Consider the following 4,314-nt stretch of genomic DNA (forward strand, 5'->3'; position numbering starts at 1 on the left):
CCTGTACACGCATGTACATAGAAATTGGCCCAAGAGAAACTAAACCAAGTGTTAACAATGGTTATTTCTAGGTGGTGGAATTTTGAGTGATTTTTGAGTGATTTATTTGTTTATGCTTTTTGTTTCTTTTTCCTGCTTTTCTGAATTTTCCAAAATTTCTACAGAGGACATGCTGCTTTTGCAATTAGAAAAAAAAGTTATTAGGGGCACCTGGGTGGCTCAGCACGTTATAGCCTCTGCCTTCAGCTCAGGTCATAATCCCAGGGTCCTGGGATCGAGCCCCACATCGGGCTCTCTGCTAGGCAGGGAGCCTGCTTCCTCCTCTCTCTCTGCCTGCCTCTCTGCCTACTTGTGATCTCTCTCTGTCAAATAAATAAATAAAATCTTTTAAAAAAGAAAAAAGTTATTAGTTATAACTAAAATATATAGTCAAAAGTTTGTGGGTATCAATAAAAATAGAGAGAATATACTATAACCATCCAAAAACAACATCCTTTCTTAGATACCTAAAATACAGCAAATTATTTCTAAATGCAGCAGTGTCTTTCATAAAGCCTGAGTTCAGTTTTTAACAAAACAAAACAAATGTCTTTTTCTCTGAATGGTGAATGCCTTGGAGTTACTCCAGAATAATATTGAATTATTCACATTGAATGGTGAATGCCTGGAGTTACTCCAAAATAATATGAAATCAAACTTTATTTCAGTAAGGACTTTTAAACCTAAAATCCTACAAATTCAATCAGTCCTGGTACATGTATCTGTTCCAAAAACCAGTCTCTAAATTTGCAGAGACCAGGTCTGGCACTAGGAGATTAAGATACACCAGACAATTGCTTCTTGATGGTGAGAGTAGAGGTTTGGGGGAGAGTGTGAGAGTGGAGGTTGATGAAACCCACCACCAATCATTAAAGCATTATTAGTAACATCCATTTCCACTCCAAGCTATCCTTCACCAGAAGAGTGTGTGAAACAGGACATTTCATTCATTCATTCATTCTTTCAACTAGTATTTATTTATGAGCCTGTTGTTACACATAGAGCCCTGTATTACACAGTGGATCTACAGTGGAGAATGGGGCCCCTGCTTGCATAGGGCTGACAGCCTAGTGGATAAGACAGACAAATACTTATACAAATAGATTTATAATGAGGCACCTGGGTGGCTCAGTCGGTTGAGCTTCTGACTCTAGATTTCGGCTCACATCATGATCTCAGGGTGGTGAGACTGAGTCCATGGTGAGATCAAGCTCTGCACAGGCTCCAAGCTCAGTGGAGAGTCTGCTTCTCTCCCTCTCCCTCCACCCCTCCCCCTACTGGCACTGTCCCCCTGCGCCTCTCTCTCTCTCTCTCTCTCTCTCGATCTCAAATAAATAAATAAATCTTTTAAAAAAACAAATAGACATATAATTGCAAATTGTGATGAGCACTATGGAGAAAAGTACAGAATGCTATTGAAGAGGTTTGGGGGAGGGGATGTTTTACTGTAGGCAAAGAGAGTAGTTAGACATGACCTCTTTGAGTAAGTGACATTTCACCCAGAACCCAGAAGATGAGTAAGAGTTAGGGGAAGGATGCAGAAGAGTAGTCCGGGAAGATAAAATGGCATATGCAGAGGCATATGAGGTAGAAAAAAAGTTTGGAGCTTTGGGGTAATCAGAAGATCAGTGCAGTGCAGTCTTGTATGGAAAGGCATGTCCAGGCTCCACTGTTCCTAATCTCGGTAACTGCAGAGCACAGCGCCATGACACTGTGCACAGGTCTTACTCAGGTCTGTCACTTAGCTGTTGTACTTTATTCCTGCGCCTTGTTTCAACAAACTTGAAATGAGAATTAATGGGTTTCCTTCAAGAACCTCTTGTGAAAATGCATTACATTTCATCTGTAAAATACTGCTCTTTTTATGACATTACTTAAGCATATGTGTAATGGAATAATCAACAAAACGTGGCATTTTTAGGGATGCCTGGGTGGCTCAGACGTTAGGTATCTGCCTTCTGCTCAGGTCATGGTCCCAGGGTTCGAGTTCTCTGTTCAGCAGGAAGCCTGCTTCTCCCTCTCCCGCTCCCCCTGCTTGTGTTCCCTCTTTTGCCATGTCTGTCTCTCTCTCTGTCAAATAAATAAATAAAATCTTAAAAAAGAGAAATCTTAAAAAAAAAATGGGGCATTTTACTCTTCAAATGCCCATTCTGAGGAAAAGGAATGGGAACTCTCCACTAGTTTAGGAAAGTGAAAGAAGGAACTATAGTCGCTCATTTGCAATGGTCATTCAGTTCCAAAAGGCTGATTATGATCATGAGCTAGGTCATCTATTTCTGTAGAAGTAAACTCTTATCTACAAGAAAACGGTCCATTTGAAGCTTTGTCAAGGGGAATCCAGTGGCTTAGCCTGAGAGTTTTGTTGTGAAGTTTCCAGATCGTCATGGCTTTAACTCATATGTCCTCCTGCTTTAAATCATGCAGTGCATACCTAAGTGTCATGATCAAACTGACAAGAATATATCCAAAATCCCTCCCTATCTCCACCTTGCCCTGGGCCTAACCATACTAGGCATAACGCTGAACACGTGCACACGATAGTTCAGTTAAGCCTTGCTACAACAAGCCTATGAGATCCAGTCAATTCTCATCATTTACCGTAGTTACTCTACCATGTGACCCTGAACACTTAATTAAGAGTAATAAACCACTGCTCCTAAGGAAAATACCAGATTAGGTTCCTGTGTGCCTCTGGTCACAACATTTTTGTCAACTGCTTGCCAATATACAACCTTGTTATAAGTGTTTCCATTTAAAAACACCGTATTTAATATATACTGACTCCTTTACTTGGAACTCATAACCAACAGCACTATAACTCAGGCCTGAATGAAGCTTATCAAACATGCATATTTTCTCCATCTTAATGGCTGCCTTTTTCATTTAAGGAACAGGAGCTTGCACTTCAGCGATGGGCTTGGAGGCCATTTTAATTGGAGAAATCATCAACAGAAAACAAAAAATACAAAAAATGTAACACCACATAGACCACAAAAAGGACACTTGTTTATGGTATGAGAGCTGAAAGGAGAAGACGAGTTGTTGCTTTTTTTTTATCCTTAGCCAGGAACGTGCAAGTTGGACAACTCAAACTTTTCACTGCTCTGCACCTGTCTACAAAGAGGCCAAAAACAACACCACAAGTATTGATTTGGGAATTACAAAGAAAGTTGAGCAAATCAGTAAGTTCACAAATACAGAATCTGTCAATAATGAGGATCTACAGTAGATTTATGAAGAAATTGAAAATCCATGAGGGAAAGTCATTCCCCAAGATCATTCTAATAAAAATGGATTATAGGCCCCTGGCTGGCTCTGTGAGTGGATGTGACTCTTGATATCAGGGTTCTGAGTTCAAGCCCCATGTTGGGTGTAGAGACTACTTCAAAACAAAATCTTAGGGTCGCCTAGGTGGGTTGGTCAGTTAAGCAGCCAATTCTTGATTTTGGCTCAGGTTGTGATCCCTGGGTGGTGAGATGGAGTTCCCAGGTCAGGCTCCACGCTCAGTGCTGACTCTACCCGTCCCTCTCCATACCCCTACCCCAGTTCTCTCATTCTCTCTCTCAAATAAATAAAATCTTAAAAATAAATAAATAAATAAATAAATAAAATCTTAAAAAACAAAAAACAAAACAAAACAAACAAAAAAAAAATCAGTCTCCCGGGGTTCTGATGACGGGCTTGGAGGAGTCCAGCCCCACACAGAGCAGCACGATGGCAAGACCATTTTCTCCTACTTTCCTGGCTCCAAAGACAGTGGAGGGAAGAGCTGGTGCCTCAAATCTCCTTCAGGCAGAACCAGTCATAGGGGATGGGCCGAAGCATATTAGCACATTGGTGAAGGATACGTGTTCATCTACTGCCAAGGAGGAGGAAAACCTGATTCGAAAGATCCAAATAATGACTTCAGAAAAAAACCTCAAAGTAACAGCAGTGTCTGCACTCCTTAAATGTGGGACACCTCAGAAACTGGTAGAATCCCAGTGTCTTCAGGCAAAGCTTATGGAGATGCTGTTTGCTGAAGGTTAATATTTGAGGATGGCAATTGTGTCTTGAATTCCTGATTTGTTCTAGCATAAAATTGATTGCATACTTGCTGTGAAATCATGATAGCAATAAATAAATAAATGATGATGTTAACAAACAGTTTGTCTAAATAGATGGTGCCATTACAATGCTCATGAACGCTCAAAAATAAATAGATAGATAAAGATAAACATGGGATTTAGGGGTGCCTGGGTGGCTCAGTGGGTTAAGGCCTCTGCCTTTGACTCA

The 4,314-nt window shown here is 40.6% G+C and overlaps 1 protein-coding gene across 1 annotated transcript; it reads left to right on the forward strand.

Moving 5' to 3' along the window:
• The first annotated feature begins 3,711 nt into the window (after positions 1-3,711).
• Positions 3,712-4,068, forward strand: LOC131815629 (thioredoxin domain-containing protein 17-like). The gene has a single exon (XM_059147415.1). The coding sequence runs from the start codon at positions 3,712-3,714 to the stop codon at positions 4,066-4,068; it is 357 nt and encodes a 118-aa protein (XP_059003398.1).
• The last annotated feature ends 246 nt before the right edge of the window (positions 4,069-4,314 follow it).

The sequence above is a fragment of the Mustela lutreola genome, chromosome 15, assembly GCF_030435805.1.
Source record: "Mustela lutreola isolate mMusLut2 chromosome 15, mMusLut2.pri, whole genome shotgun sequence".
Classification (NCBI taxonomy): Eukaryota; Metazoa; Chordata; class Mammalia; order Carnivora; family Mustelidae; genus Mustela; species Mustela lutreola.

Bases quoted from the DNA above. Each gene is read 5' to 3' on its own strand.
- LOC131815629 (XM_059147415.1), top strand. From the start codon at position 3,712: ATGACGGGCTTGGAGGAGTCCAGCCCCACACAGAGCAGCACGATGGCA.